The 15,433-nt window shown below is 39.9% G+C and overlaps 1 protein-coding gene across 5 annotated transcripts in view; it reads left to right on the top strand.

Moving 5' to 3' along the window:
* fwd (phosphatidylinositol 4-kinase beta fwd) overlaps nucleotides 1-15,433 on the top strand; it is a 374,395-nt gene that overhangs the window by 235,061 nt on the left and 123,901 nt on the right. For all 5 annotated transcript variants that reach the window (XM_067136952.2, XM_067136953.2, XM_067136951.2 and 2 more), the window contains exon 9: nucleotides 7,571-7,956. In XM_067136952.2, coding sequence (XP_066993053.1) covers nucleotides 7,571-7,956 — 386 coding nt within the window. The remainder of the gene's footprint in view (nucleotides 1-7,570; nucleotides 7,957-15,433) is intronic.

Genomic DNA, 15,433 nt, shown 5'->3' with positions numbered 1-15,433 from the left:
AAATGTGATCGTAGCATCAAAATATTTTGTGACTTTAGTATCGATATCAAAATATTGTATCGAATGTGGTATCGTTACACACACTTAAGTGTGAAGTTCTCATTTTGGTGTATTTAGTCTAAATATTATATATTTAGCCATCTTGTGGGTGGTGACTTTGTGAATTTTTCATCAAAGAAAGTAATATATATAAAGCCATCTTGTGGTGAATTTAACATTTTATCAATGAGCTCCAATATTTTGTTTTGAATTGTCTCACTCAAAATATATGTCTTTACTATATTCATGATTTCCTTTCAGATGTGTTTATTTATGTGCTATTAATCTTATTTAAGTGCTGTGTGCTCTACAAGAGCCGAAACATGTCCACATTGGTTAGATAAATAATCTTTTTAGATTATATTGTGTATTTATATATACAGTGAAACCTCGTTGGTGTGTTCCTCAGTAACACGTTTTCCAGCTTTGCACGTCGTAAATTCTAAGTCCTGATTCTTATCGTATGAAATGTATATAAAAATACCTCACTTATTGCATCACAAATTTTTGCTATTACCACTTAGTATGAAATGTATATAAAAATACCTCACTTATTGCATCACGAATTTTTGCTATTACCACTTAGTATGATCACATTTTTCCTAGCCCTGAAAATGTTTTGTCATTCCTTGTGAAAGGAATGTGATTTCCAACTCAGGTAAGAAAGAGCCCTCGCCACAGTTGCGTGATAATGGGAAAAGGCCTTGAATTGCTGAACTTCACAGGATAAGTTGCCCTTTCAGGGAGCAAGCCGGAATGTTCAGTTCTGCTTGCTGATTATCAGCAAGATTGCTGAATAACACAGTGAGCCTGTTTGTGCTTGTATTTCGCATTCCATTCAGAAGTTAAAAATTTATTTTGTTATTGAGTGGTACAGTGAAGCGTAGCAAATATTTGTCGCCTAATAGCCTGCATCTGGATTAGGAACATAATCGTGTGAAGTTGACTAGCGTGGTGCATACGTGTCTTGTGACAGCCTATTTATGGATTCAAGAAAAAAGTCATGAAATTCCTTACTAAATGAAGACAAAATTAAAATCTATCAGAAAGTGGACTGGCACACACATCTTTAAGTTGGCAGAGGTAGCGCGGATGTCGAAATTCGTACCTTCGAGTTGGTTGAATTGGAGTTTCGTCGTATTCAAAATGGTGGCCAAACTCGCAGTTGCACATGGTTGAGTTCAACCTCCAATTTTTCTAAACCAGAAAATGTTTAATAACCCACTATTCCGAAATAAAAGGCTTATACTACCATTTGATTTAGAAGGAGTGTGATCTGCAATAATACTTGATATTTTCATGGGCCACCGTGCAAATGTTTTCAAATTTGTTCTCTGATGTTTTTCACACATTTTAATGCACTGTTATCTTATAATCCCTAGGAGAAAACGTTTTCATTTGTTCTCTAGTATTTTTCACATCTTTTAATATAGTTAGATATAGTTTTCACCGTAGGGTACCCGCAGATATACGACATAAAATGCATCGTGTTGGGAAAAATCTTATCTAGTGTTTCCATCTCTCTTCTCGATAGTGTTGGAAAAAATCTTATCGAGTGTTTTCCATATCTCTTCTCGATAGTTTTTATTCACGTATTTAGTAGTAAGTTTTCTCACTAAACACGTTCTTTTTCCTTGTCCCCTGCAGAAACGTCTTAACGAGGTTTTACTGTATATATATCTTTTCTAAAGTTCATTCCTGCCACAACTGAGAAGTGTGCCACACACAGCATCAGTTTTAGTAGTGGCAAGTGTTAAGGATTGCCGGCGAGTTCTCGGTAACCGGGCGAGTTGGCCGTGCGGTTAGGGGCGCGCATCTTTGAGCTCGCATCCGGGAGATAGTGGGTTCAAACCCCACTGTCGGCAGTCCTGAAGATGGTTTTCTGTAGTTTCCCATTTTCACACCAGGCAAACGCTGGGGCTGTACCTTAATTAAGGCCACGGCCGCTTCCTTCCCATTCCTAAGCTTTTCCTATCCCATCGTCGCCATAAGACCTATCTGCGTCGGTGCACATAAAGCAAATAGCAAAAAGAAAAGAGTTCTCATTATAGGGCATTCACGACTAAAACAAAGAGTTCCACATTATTAAAGACGCAGAGCAAATTGGTAATTGTGCTGTAAGAAGAAAGTATGATGAAGACAAGAGTTGTAGTACAGTATGTGATTGGAGGGTTGTGTAGTCACTGTTCTGTGGTGATTGCTGTGTGGTGTGTTGTGTATGAAGATGACAGTATAGGGACAGACACAAATACCAAGTCCCTGAACCAGAGGAATTGACCATATGCGATTAAACTCCCTGATCCAGCCGGGAATTGAATCTGGGACCCTCTGAAAATAATACCTTGATACTGATGCTGACCATTGTCAGGGTACAATGTGATGAATTGATTCCTAATTTTATAATTTATTGTACTATAGTATTTAAATGGTAGGGAATCAACATCTTTGTCATCTGATGGCCAGGCAGGCATCAATTTTTGAAAATTGCCGGTGGCTCCTAGTATCCTACACAGTGGCCTCCACGGTATGCACTAGCCATGCGTCTTGGTGGGTGTGCCATTTACCAACTGATGAGCCTATCTTGGCACACTGGGGCAAAACGCTGGCAACGAGGAATGAGTTAGCTGGAAAATTTATAATGTCCAATAATGGACCAACTAAATTGGTATTGTAGTATTTAAAGTTTTCAATATACAGTGAAACCTCATTAAGACGTTTCTGTAGGGGACAAGGAAAAAGAACGTGTTGAGCGAGAAAATGTACTGATGAATATACGAATAAAAACTATCCAGCAGGGATATGGAAACGCTAGATACAATTTTTTCCGACGTGAGGGCATTGTACATCATGTATCCGCGGGTACAGTACCTATCTACCATTTCTAAAAGGTGTGAGAAACACGAGAGAACAAATATGAATATCCTTTTCTGCTGGGGATTATAAAATAACAAGGACCGGTACACTGAAAGGTATGAAAAACACCAGACAACAAATCGAAAACACGTGCACAGGGGCCAACAAAAATATCGAACTATTATTGCAGATCACACTCTTTCTAAAACAAATGTTAGTAGAAGCCTTTTATTTCGGAGCAGTGGGTTATTAAACATTATTTTCTGGTCACACACTTAGACGCTGAATTGGAGGTTACATTCGACCATGTGCAGCTGCGAGGAATGACTTTGGCCGTTATTTTGAATCGAACAAAACTTCAACCAACTTGAGTGATCGAGTCAAAACTCGAAGGTGCAAGTTTCAACATTCGCGACCTCCACGCGCTTATGCCAGTCGACTTTCTGGCAGATTTTAAGTTTGTCTTGATTAGTAAGGAATTTTTTTTTTTCCTAGTTGTTTTATGTCGCACCGACACAGATAGGTCTTACGGCGACGATGGGACAGAAAAGGGCTAGGAGTGGGAAGGAAGCGGCTGTGCCCTTAATTAAGGTACAGCCCAGCATTTGCCTGGTGTGAAAATGGGAAACCACAGAAAACCATTTTCAGGGCTGCCGACAGTGGGGTTCGAACCTACTATCTCCCAAATACTGGATACTGGCCGCACTTAAACGACTGCAGCTATCAAGCTCGGTAGTAAGGAATTTTACAACATTTTCCATATACAAAATAATATCCGCATCCCCACTTCTTTCATCCGCACCCGCATCCGCAAAATGGTTATCCGCGGATATTGTAAATATTTAACTACAGTATATTACACCCAAGATATTGAAAAGGATAGATCTTTTAACATAATACAATAGGCCTGACACCGGCACCAGAACCCCTACAGTCACAGGTTTATGAGGGTTTATGAGTCAGCTAGGCTTAGGTCAGATTTCCGGCTTTATGGTCTCAAGATTCTTTATATATCACTGTTCTCCCATACCAGTGTCAAGGGTCGCTTAACCACAAGCAAAAATAAGAGTATACCTGAGTGAAAATCAATAAACGTCATTATTTAGAAATTACTAGCAAAATTATCCGCACTGCTATACAGTTTGTATTTGCCAAGACATTAACTCCGCGGATATCCACATCCGTGCAGGGCTCTAAATATTAGCTACACTTCACTGTACCACTCAACACGAAATAAATTTCTACCTTCTGAATGGAATGCAAAATACAAGAACAAACAGGCTCACCCTGCTATTCAGTAATCTTGCTGATAACCGGCAAGCAAAACTGAACATTCCTGAGGCTAACGGCTTGCTCCCCGAAAGTACAACTTATCCTTTGAAGTTCAGGAAGGCCTTTCCCGCAATCATGCTACTGTGGCGACAGCTCTTACCCGAATTGGACATCACGTTTCTTTCAGAAGGGTTGACAAATACGGTAACATTTTCAGGTTTAGGAAAAATGTGATCATACTAAGCGGTGATAGGGAAAATTCATGACGCCAATGAGTGAGGTATTTTTTATATAGATTTAATACGATGAGAATCAGGAGTTCGAATTTACGACGTGCTAAGCGGGTAAACTTGAATGAGGAAGGCACTGAGGTTTCACTGTAAATAAAACAAAGCTGCACAAATGCGCTCAATAATTTTTTCAAAATGTTCTTGCCTAAAATTAAGGTCGTAGGATATTAATTTGTATTGAATAGGTTGACCTTACTTTAATTCTTATAATTGTAAAATTAGGGAGGGGGTTTATCCGACGGCGAAGATTATTTGCATATATATGGTGATAATTATTTCTACCTACTCCATGCCAGTTATAAGAAGTTGCCACCTTCTCCCTCCACATCTCTTTTTTGACTGGATTGTTTGTAGCCCTGTGCTTGATGTCTTCATTAGTCACGTGAATTACATGACCAGATGTACCAATTCCCCGGATTTAAGTGGGGGAGTCCCGATTTTTGGTCCTTCATCCTACTTTCTTGATCGCAGATACTTATCTCCCGATTCTAAGAGCAGATTTAGTATTCTTGTATTGTTTGAAAATCCCATGTTTTTCCTCTACATGACTGGAGATAATTGATGTTCGTTGTGCACTGGCAGGACAAATCCAAACAGCTGATTGTGATCTTAAATGTGACAGAATCTCTAACGTTATGCTTTTTGTTGTATAATTTCTCACATAGCAATGTTGACTGTTAGAATACTTTTAGCATATTTACAAGAATTAAATACACAGACCAGATAAATGCTGCCCAAAAAGGAATTCTGGAAAACAACAAATCTCTTCAGCAAGGCTTTGAGCATAAATTTAGTTCAGAATTTATGAAGAGGCCTAAGGCGGTTGCAATGAAGAGTCATTTGTTCTAAAGCTCAGATATACTGTATACAGTATTGCGTCGTTCCTGCGTCCAGGTCGAGTCGCATGAGATCCAGGCTAGTTCAAATATAATCACATTTCTCGCTATTCAAAGTTTATGGGCTGTGGGTTCCGCATTAGAGAAAGATCACCGATTTATGCTAGTGGAAATACCTAACTTACGCAGAGGACGTCTCCTACCCGTATTCCTAGTTAGTTTCTACCTCCGGCTTACGAATTTACCAAATGGTTATCACTTAGATCTAGGCATCTATTCTAGAAGTCATCAAGAGAATGGCTAAGTTTTACTATGCATTAGTTATTGAAGATCAAGAAAGGTCTGACGCGAATGTATCTTGTAAGGATTAGTCTTGAATAAATTTCAACTTGTCATTGTTTGTTATCTGCTATACTTATTTCTTATCCATTGTGAAAAAAACAATAAAGTAGGTTGTAACAACACACAAAGTGAACTTTTATCACACCACTGAAGTACACAAGCACGAGTGATGAGGTGAACAAACTTGCACCATTCCAACGAGATGCTCCTGAATACAATGCAGTATAAAAATCCACCAGACCTAGCGAAAGAAATTCCAACATTAATAAGAACAAAACAATCACTTATTCGCTAGCTTAGAAGACAATACATTTCTTAAAACATTAAACTGAACAGAAAACTTCCGTCTACTGAATGTACTAATAATTCCAAGAACAATACACTGTAGTGACTGGATAAAGTGAAGCTCTACAAGGAAAATGGACGTAATCCATAAGTACTTGGGGGATGGTTCAGAATAATGGCTTCATAAGTTAGCCAACAGAAAGCAGTAAATTACAGAAACATAAGTTTGAGTAATTGTCGACATACGAGCTGCAGCAGCGTGTTGGTATAGATGAAGTGCTAACTTCAGAATACAAAGAGTTAAAGTTATTATTGAACTGAGGTAGTTGCCTATTTGTTTCTGATCTTGGAGCTGTAAACTTGTCCGATTTAAATCCCACTGTCTATATCCTTGAAATAGTATACTGGCATTTCTCATTTTCACACCAAGCAAATGCCGAGGCTTTATCAAGAACAACTTTAGGGTCTACAGATGATAAAAAACATTAATGGTTATAACTATTCATTTGTTATCAGTATGGGCAAAGTTTGATTTTATTTCATGAGGCACAGTTCTAACCTTAAGTCACATGGTCACGCGCCCTCCATCATTGAAGCATTTAAAAGAACTTGTATTTATAATGTTATTTTATCATGAAAAGCTTTTTTTTTTTTTTTTTTTGTACGTTATGATCATTTCCCACATCTTGGCAAAATAACATGGTCACATTCTAGTTGTGGACTTTCTGTGTCATTCACCAACACTATCCCTTCATGTACAGCTGCTAGAGGAGAAAAGGGATGTGAAGTGAAATCCTCTGACTAAGGTCAGAAAGATTTTGAGACTAGACACTAGAGCAATATAAAAGGTTTTCCACGAAGTTGACTAGAACAGGTTTGTTAAATTTCTTTAAATTTCTTGATAGGTGAAAGGATTTTTATTCCCCTAGAAATTGCCAACCCTTTCTTCAACACAGAAAAAATATCAAACTAAACTCGCAAATAATGTGAGGGGAAAATATAAGCTGAAAAGAGAAATTTTTGTGCAAAGATAGGAACTTCAAACAGTACTTCCTTTCACTGGGAGTGTGTTCCAAACCAGTGGTGCCAGTGTTATGGTTTCTCTTCTAGATCTAGCAGATTTTATATACTTGTAGTAGGGAAAAATGAAGAAACTCGTATTGGTCATGTAGGATTTAGGAATTAAGGAGTTGAAATAACTTCCTAGCAGCAAAGAAGCATTCTTTTCATTTATAATATAGGAATTTAGCACGCTTCGATGGTTTTCCATGCTCTTGTATTGGCGAGGCTGAGCTAAACGCAAATTATAAGCAGTAGCTAAACATTTTCCCGTCATAAACGTTTTTCCATCATGTTGATAATGCCCTTATCTCTATATTGATGCCACAACTTTAAGATTGGTTGGTTTACTCATCCCGATGTATCCCATCTCCTGTGAATCCTATGAACTACCACGTATTTCATGTTAAGCATATTAAACATACTGCTGATGGACAGTTAAGTCTATAAATTTATTTTCATGAAACAAGGAAAGTTCTGTTCTGAGTATTCCTTTTTTTTTTTTTTTTTTTTTTTTTTTTTGTCCAGAGTAATATTTTAAGATTAAAATGTTATGTTGCTATGAAACCCTGATATTAATAATTTCTCTTGTAGTATATGCAGCTGCGCAAGCCAATGGATAGGGATACAATATCTCAGCTCAGTCAAGAGTCCAGTGATTCTCGGGAACCTCCTGTTTTTATTGCTGCTGGTGATATCAGGAGACGTTTATCTGAATCTTTGCATGATTCTCGGAGGCAAGCTTTCACTCATGATCCAGAAGATCCATCAGCTGCTGCACTCAAGGAACCGTGGGAAGAGAAGGAGCGTCGTGTACGAGAAACATCTCCTTATGGTCATTTGGCATCTTGGCGTCTTCTGTCCATCATTGTCAAATGTGGTGATGACCTTAGGCAAGAGCTGCTTGCTTCTCAGCTGCTAACTATGCTACAGAGGATTTGGGAACTTGAAAGAGTACAGTTGTGGGTTCGACCATACAGGTGAGTACTAAATTGTTTGCAATTCCTGTATTCATGCATGAAGGCTCATAAAATTTATCTTCAGAATGGTGAATGATTGTTGTACTTTTAATAAAATATATCATCTACAGGACTTGGCTTTCGTTGTTATCGTGCTACTGTCAGCGCATTCAGCGACATACTAGAAGTGATAATACCAATATAATGGTCCGTTATTGGACATTATAAATTTTCCGGCTAACTCATTCATTGGTTGCCTGCGTTTCGCCCTCGTGTGCTGAGTTAGGCTCGTCAGTTGGGACATAGCACACCACCCAAGACGCATGGCTAGTGCATACCATGGAGGCCACTGCATAGGCTACTTGAAGCCACCAGCAGTGCCAATGCACTATGAGAGCTATGTCTCATTTCCAAAAATTGATGCCTGCCTGGCCATCAGATGATACAGATGTTGATTCCCATAGGGAACTTAAAATATTTGTCCTGAATGAGTAAATATTGGTATTATAAATTTACTCATTCAGGACAAATATTTTAAGTTCCCTCTGGGAATCAACATCTGTATCATACTAGAAGTGGCAAAACATTCCAGACATTGTCCAAATGATTTTACTGAGAAGCTCCTATGTACACTTCTTGATACAAATATCATGAATGTAGTTTCATGTCATACGCGGCTAATTTATAAGTACCATATTTCTCCTAATTCAAAACATTATTTTTTTCTCAGAATTTCATGTGAAAAATCACTGGTCATCTTGCATTTGCAGTTTAACAGTAACCACGCTGCTTCCCTTCACACCCCCTGTGTGAAGAATACACCCACGGTATCCCCTGCCTGTCGTAAGAGGCGACGAATAAAAGGGGCCCCAGGGGCTCTCGACTTGGAAGTGTGGGTTGGCGACCACGGGGCCCTTAGCTGACTCCTGGCATTGCTTCCACTTGTGCCAGGCTCCTCACTTTCATCTATCCTGTCCGACCTCCCTTGGTCAACTCTTGTTCTTTTCCGATGCCAATGGTGTTAGCGCATTTGAGGCCTAGGGAGTCTTTCATTTTCCTGCCCTTCGTGGCCCTTGTCTTTCTTCGTCCGTTACTTCATTTTTCGAAGTTACATATCCCTACTTTTTCCTTCTTTTTTGTGAGTGGAGGACGCAGACGAATTCACCCACGGTATCCCCTGCCTGTTGTAAGAGACGACTAAAAGGGGTGACCAAGGGATGATCAAATTAGAACCATGAATCTACTAGTGATTAGTACAACCACGTGGGGAACACCCTGGGTCGCTTTTACTTGCGCATAGTACCACTATGTTGGGTACCACCTACGCTACTCTTGATTAGTACCGCAACATGACAAATACCATGGTTCTATCTTTCTAGCGATAAGTACCATTACGAGAGGCCGATGACTTGGATTTTGGACTCCTTTCGACTGTAAGCACCCCCTGTGGGTGGGGGACGCAGACAAAGGATACACCCACGGTATCCCCTGCCTGTCGTAAGAGGCGACTAAAAGGGGCGACCAAGGGGGTGATTGTCCTGGAACCATGAAACTACTTGTGATTAGTACCACCACGCGGAGGTCGTTTTTACTTGCGCGTAGTACCACTATATTAGGTACCAAATAGATTTGTGATTAGTAGCACACAGGAGCACCGTGCGGTCGGCTTTTGCAGTACCTGTGATTAGTACCACCATATGAACAGGACCATGGGATAATAGCTACCATAGTTCTGCATTGCCTATGATTAGTACCCACTATATGAGGAACACCACAGGATAGTGCAGGTCCCTGTGGTTAGTACTTTTATGTGATGAACACCATAGGTTTGCGTTGCCTGTAAATGGTGCCGCAAAGTGAGAAAACCATATGTTGAATTTCATAACCTGTGAGTAGTACTATGATGTGTGGAATACCGCGAGTCTCTGCTACTTTCGATTTGTACCGCAACATGACAAATACTATGGTTCTACTTTCCTAGCGATAAGTACCGTTATGAGGGGCCGATAACTTGGATTTTGGACCACCTTTAGACTGCAAGCATCATCAATTCAGTGTTATGCTATAGCAGCAGTCCCTTGGTCAGTAATCATATTGTTTTACATCAGTTTCTGTGAATGTAAGGCATTGCGGGTCGGATCCACTGATAGTTTTAAATTCATATCCGTCCATCCATTCATTCTTCGTCCTCATGCTTTGAATTCTGGTCAGTGGAGGATTTTGTACTTTTAAGTTGTCATTTCATTTCGTCTCATTTCGTACCATAGGGGCCGATGACTTCGATGTTCGACCCCTTTAAACAAGCATCATCATCATCATCGACTGTAAGCACCATCGTTTCAGTATCGTGCTATAGAGGCAGTCCCTTGGTCATTAATACTATTGTTCTACGCCAGCTTCTGTGCGTGTGAGGCACTGTGGGTCGGTTCCACTGATCGTTTTAAATTCATATCTATCCATTCATTTTTCGTCTTCACGTTTTGAATTGTGGTCAGTGGAGGATTTTGTGTTTTTAACTTGTCATTTCATTTTGTCTCATTTCGTACCATTAGGGGCCGATAACCTAGATGTTAGGCCCCTTTAAACAAGCATCAATCAAGCAATCAAGCTTCCCTTCACCCCCTCACATTCGCATAACTCGACCATCAACTTCGGTGTCTTTATTATACATTGCTAGCCACGGCGTGCCTCTATGACACTCTTCTTCTTCTTCTTTTCTAGCCTATTTCAATCCACTGCTGGATATAGGCCTCTTCCATGTGCTTCCATCGTCTTCGGTCTTGAGCCACTTGGAACCAGCGTGTTCCAGCCATCTCTTCAGGGGTCTTCCAATGCCTCTCTTGTGTCCCCATGGTCTCCAGTGAACAATCCTAGAGGTCCACCTGTTGTAGTCTTGTCGAGCTACGTGTCCTACCCATTGCCATTTTAGTCTTGCTACTATCTCTAGGATGTCTGTTACATTAGTTCTTCTCCTGATGTCCTCTGAACGGATCTTATCCTAAGGCTGATCCCTAGCATCTGTCGCTCCATGGCTCGTTGTGTTCGCTGAAGCTTGCGAGCACTTTCCATCGTCAGAGTCATCGTTTCCAGACCGTAAGTTGTAACTGGCAGCACGCACGTATTATAAACCTTGGTCTTCAGGTTAATTGGAACATCCTTGTTGGTGAGGATGAATCTTAGTTTTCGGAATGCAGTCCAACTCATACCTATTCTGCGAGGAATTTCTGCACGTTGGTTGTCTTTTCCAAGTTTTATCTTGTGTCCAAGATAGATGTACTCATCGACAGCTTCTATATATTGGTTTCCCATTTTAAGTGGTCGACTCTCTGGGCTTAGTATTTTCGTTTTATTAATGTTCATTTCCAAACCAATCTTAGCAGAAGCAGTTTTTAATTCTTGGATCATGCTTTCTAGCTCATCTAGATTTTCACTTATGAGCACAATCTCATCGGCAAAACGCAGGTGGTTCAAATATAACCCGTTTATTTTTATTCCTTTATTATCCCAATGAAGGGTTTTGAATACATCTTCCAAGGCAAGGGTAAACAGCTTTGGAGAGATTGTGTCACCTTGTCGAACTCCTTTGCCAACTGGGATTTTATCGGTGATGAGGTCTTCGTCCACTCTGACTACCATTGTTGCTTGATCATAAATCTTTTCCAGAAGCTTTATATACCTTGAGTTTATCATGGCATTTTGAAGTGCCTTCATGATTGCCCAGATCTCCACTGAGTCAAAAGCTTTTTTATAATCAATGAAGGCCAGATGAATCTTGATGTTGTATTCAGTGGTTTTCTCAAGAAGAAGACGAATAGTCTGGATGTGTTCAACAGTTGAGAAACCTTTACGAAATCCCGCTTGCTCGGCAGGTTGATAAAAATCCAGTTCTCTTGTGAGGCGGTTGGTTACAATTTTATTCAGGAGCTTGTAAAGGTGTGATAACAAACTCACAGGACGATAGTTCTCTAAATTTTCCTTATCACCTTTCTTGAAGAGAAGTATCACTTCAGCATTTTTCCAATTTTCTGGTATTCTTCCAGAGTTAATACACTTGTTCATGGCTTCTAGCAGATCTCTTCCACCTAATTTCAGCGTTTCATTCGTTATTTTATCCTCCCCAGGGGATTTTTTATTCCTTAGTTGTTTAAGAGCATTTTCAATCTCAGCAGTGGTTACTTCCGGTATTACTTCATGTGTATAATTCTGGGCTAGTTGTTCATCACTGGATGGTTTATTAATGGTTGATGTATACAGCTTGTAGTAGAAATCTCTAATAACTTCAGTAATGTTTTGCCTATCTGTGACTATTTCTCCATTTTGGTTCTTAAGTTTTGTAATTTTTGGTCTTCCTGTAGACATGCTGTTCTTTAAAATCTTCTTATTTTCTTCAATTGTCTGCATGATCATGTTATTATTAAATTTCCTTAGATCTTTTCTTATTTCCTTGCGAATGGTCTTGTTAAGATTTTTGTATTCTGCTGTATCCCTGTCCATTGTCTTCCTGTCCTTAATGAGCTGCATGGTATTGAGTGAAAGTCGGCTCTTCTTATTAGTTTTCTTCAATGGTATCTCCTTTGCTGCATTTTGAATACTGACTGTACCGGGCGAGTTGGCCGTGCGCGTAGAGGCGCGCGGCTGTGAGCTTGCATCCGGGAGATAGTAGGTTCGAATCCCACTATCGGCAGCCCTGAAGATGGTTTTCCGTGGTTTCCCATTTTCACACCAGACAAATGCTGGGGCTGTACCTTAATTAAGGCCACGGCCGCTTCCTTCCAACTCCTAGGCCTTTCCTATCCCATCGTCGCCATAAGACCTATCTGTGTCGGTGCGACGTAAAGCCCCTAGCAAAAAAATACTGACTGTAATTTTCTCATTAAGTTCGTTCACGTCCAAGTATTTCAAATCTTCTGTTGGGTTAAGTTTTTTGGTAAGAGCTTGTTGAAATGATGATTGATGTGTTTCTAAGTCCTCTACTCTTGGAAAAGTGTACCCCCTTGTCATTTTGGACCGTTCAAGTTTGAGGTCAAATGTAAAGGTTGCTCGAACTAGCCTATGGTCGCTTCCTGTATCAAATCTATTGAGAACAGTAACATCTGTACAATATTTCTTCTTGTTGGTCAGGATAAAATCTATCTCATTCTTGGTTTGTCCATCGGGGCTCTTCCATGTCCATTTTCGTTGGATGGGCTTTTTAAAGAAAGTATTCATGCAATAGAGATTTTCGGCTGTGAGATATTCTAGCAATCTTTCTCCTCTTTTTGTTCTCTGGGTCTCCGATTTCCTTTTGACCCACTTTTGCATTGAAGTCTCCAATGATGATACAGAGTTGTGTCTTTTCTGAATTTTTCGCTTTGGTGATATCTTCATACAGCTGTTCCACTGCCTCTTCGTCAGAAGTACTGGTTGGAGCATAGACATGTATGACTTGTATGGAGAATTTACTATTCAATTTGAGGACGATATATATCACTCTGAAAGAGACACAAATCATCTTGTGTATGAATTCTTTGATATTTTTATTGACAAGAATAGCAACCCCATGTGTAGAAGCATCCCCGTTATTACGTAAGATGACATGACCTGATGGAAGGGTCTCAGCTTTTTCTCCTTGAAGGCGAGTCTCACAAATACCCAGAATATCCCATTTTATGTCATGCAGTTCTTGTTCTAGCCTTTCAAGGTCTTCAGCTAGTCTCATAGTTCTTATGTTGTATGTGGCTATTCTTACTTTTTTAGTCGTTCTTTTCGAATTTTTGCCTCCCCCAGAATCCTTGAGGCAGACTGACGTATTGTCAGTGTGAGATTCTGAGTCTTTCACTCTACTCACCTGGGGTAGTTTCGTTTGAAAATTCGAAGTCATAGGAGTTTATGGAAGGTGTTCGGCAACAAAACACCACGCTTGCCAGACGTGTTCGTGAGTTGCGATTCAGCCGCCCCTAACATGGGGAACAGACGCTGTCGGGGTACCGCCACTAACATGTGGAACCGTCGTGCCCTTTGTGTGTTGTACACGTATTAATCCCCATGTACAGGGCTGCCTCTTCCAACATCTCCGCCGTACCGAAGGTCACCCTCTCCGCCGTTGATGTCGTTGAGGTCTTCACTCGTAACCCTGAGCTGGGACCCTTACCAGATACTACACACCGGGTCACTAGTTCTCGGAAAATAGTGCAGAATGGCAGTCTGTTAGCCTCTACAAATACGTTTCTCAAATCCGCAGAGTGGCATCAAAACATAAGGCCTACTCTCTTGAGCTAATGTACCGTACTGCCGAGCTTCAGCTGCACAGGTAATGTCATTCGAATTGGAACAGCAAGGATGCGGCCCTTAGAATTTTTAGAAAGACCATGGTTACTCAGTGACAAGAGTTATTATACTGTACGTGACGCTTAGTAAAAGTAACTGTTTCATAGACAAAAGAAATATTTTCGCGATGGTCATATTGTAGACATGTGGAGCAGGTATTGCCGGCAAATTTTCTATGGGTTCTCATTGCTATTATGCTGCCAATTTTAAGTTAATGGTTATTAAACACACGGAAATGAAGAATAATTGTGCAGCAGCAAGAAAATATGGCATAACTAGAGCCAAAGTTCACATTGGCGTGAAGACAAAGCTGGTCTACAAATGCATACTGTACAGGAAAGGCATTCAATGGTCCGCAACAAGGACGCTTTAAAGAAGTCGAACATGAAATTGTGAGAAATGTGTGCGAAAAATGCAAGGGCGGAATGATAATAACACGAGATGCGATAGGAATGCGGGCTCGCTAAAAGGAATTCTGTGAACTTTCAAAGGCTGTATCAGATACCTCGAATGAAATGATTAGGGAAGTAGGTAGGCTTTACATGATACTTGTGTGTGTTTATTTTATTTCTAAAATTAAATTTGAAATTTGTAATAAATAAAATTTCACAAAACACTTTTTAAGTCTGATTTAATTTTTTTTACTGAAAAAGTGGGGTTTGTCTTGCATTTAGGATCGGCTTGGATCCTGAGAAATACGGTATTGAATATCCTGGTGCACATGCCTATCCATAACCCAGATATGCCTGAAGGTACTTCCCTTAAGACTTTTTTCAATTATCATATACAGTGGACACTGTTTATTGTAATCACAGGTAATGTTATCAACCGTATTATTTAATCACTTTTATTGAGTCCCGTATGGACAAATACTAAAACAAAAATCCTCCGTTTATTGTGATCATGAATTTGGTTTATGTTATCTTTGTTTTCAAGGATTTCATTCTCAAGTATGCGAGTATTATCGCGCCTTGCCTGAACACACTTACTTCTTCAAATATGAATGTGCTGAAGGCTGTAAAACCTCCAAGGAACGAGTAAGAGTTTTATGTTTTGTGAGTATGTCGGGTGAAAAGCAAAGACTGTTAGTGGTTGGGAAACGTAAGAACCAATGTTGCTTTAACCTTTTAAGTGCTGAGTTACCAGTTGACTGTTTGGTACCTCAGTGCTGAGTTTTTTCATTCGTATGTAA

This window comes from Anabrus simplex, chromosome 1 (genome assembly GCF_040414725.1).
Source record: "Anabrus simplex isolate iqAnaSimp1 chromosome 1, ASM4041472v1, whole genome shotgun sequence".
NCBI classification, from domain to species: Eukaryota; Metazoa; Arthropoda; class Insecta; order Orthoptera; family Tettigoniidae; genus Anabrus; species Anabrus simplex.
The sequence above is the reverse complement of the archived record's forward strand: the minus strand, read 5'-3'. Positions and strand labels throughout refer to the sequence as shown.